This window comes from Morone saxatilis, unplaced genomic scaffold (genome assembly GCF_004916995.1).
Source record: "Morone saxatilis isolate NCDOM2014 unplaced genomic scaffold, NCSU_SB_2.0 Contig20, whole genome shotgun sequence".
NCBI lineage: Eukaryota > Metazoa > Chordata > Actinopteri > Moronidae > Morone > Morone saxatilis.
Window position 1 is genome coordinate 11,264,289 of NW_023339763.1, and position 735 is coordinate 11,265,023.

At 44.9% G+C, this 735-nt stretch overlaps 1 protein-coding gene across 1 annotated transcript in view; it reads left to right on the top strand.

The window, feature by feature from the left end:
* supt6h (SPT6 homolog, histone chaperone and transcription elongation factor) overlaps nucleotides 1-735 on the top strand; it is a 16,348-nt gene that overhangs the window by 6,117 nt on the left and 9,496 nt on the right. The window contains exons 14-15 of the mRNA XM_035666269.1: nucleotides 10-329; nucleotides 430-584. Of these exons, the coding sequence (XP_035522162.1) occupies nucleotides 10-329; nucleotides 430-584 (475 nt within the window). The remainder of the gene's footprint in view (nucleotides 1-9; nucleotides 330-429; nucleotides 585-735) is intronic.

Consider the following 735-nt stretch of genomic DNA (forward strand, 5'->3'; position numbering starts at 1 on the left):
CCTAACTTGGCCGCACTTCAACTTCTTTTTCTGTTTCTTCTGCTGCAGATGGCTTGGCTAAAAAGTTTGGGTTAACTCCAGAGCAGTTCGGAGAAAATCTGAGAGACAGTTACCAGCGTCACGAGACAGAGCAGTTCCCAGCTGAGCCTGTAGAGCTGGCCAAAGATTATGTTTGCAGTCAGTTCTCCACTCCTGAGGCAGTGCTGGAAGGAACCAGGTACATGGTGGCCATGCAGATTGCTCGAGAACCTCTCGTCAGGCATGTTCTCCGACAGACCTTTCAGGAGAGGGCCAAGATCAACATCAAGCCTACGAAGAAGGGCAAAAAGGTGTGGACGCCATGCAGGAAATTTTCTGAACTTACAGCTTACAGCATACTGCTCCGAGTATCATTCTAAACTCACCATGCCATTTGCTTACTTTGTGTAGGAGATAGACGAGGCTCATTTTGCCTACTCCTTCAAGTATCTTAAGAACAAACCTGTAAAAGAGCTGAATGGGGATCAGTTCTTGAAGATGTGCCTGGCAGAAGACGAGGGACTGCTTTCTATTGACATCTGTATAGACCTTATAGGGGTCAAAGGGTAAGTACAGTGAAAAATGCTGATGACCCAAAACTAAAAAGGGGAGAAATCTGTTTAATGAGGTCTGTTTGCCAGGTCTGCATAGAATAAATTGCCTCAATCCAGACACATGTTAATCCATAATTATAAGCAGATCAAGTATTAAGAAGGT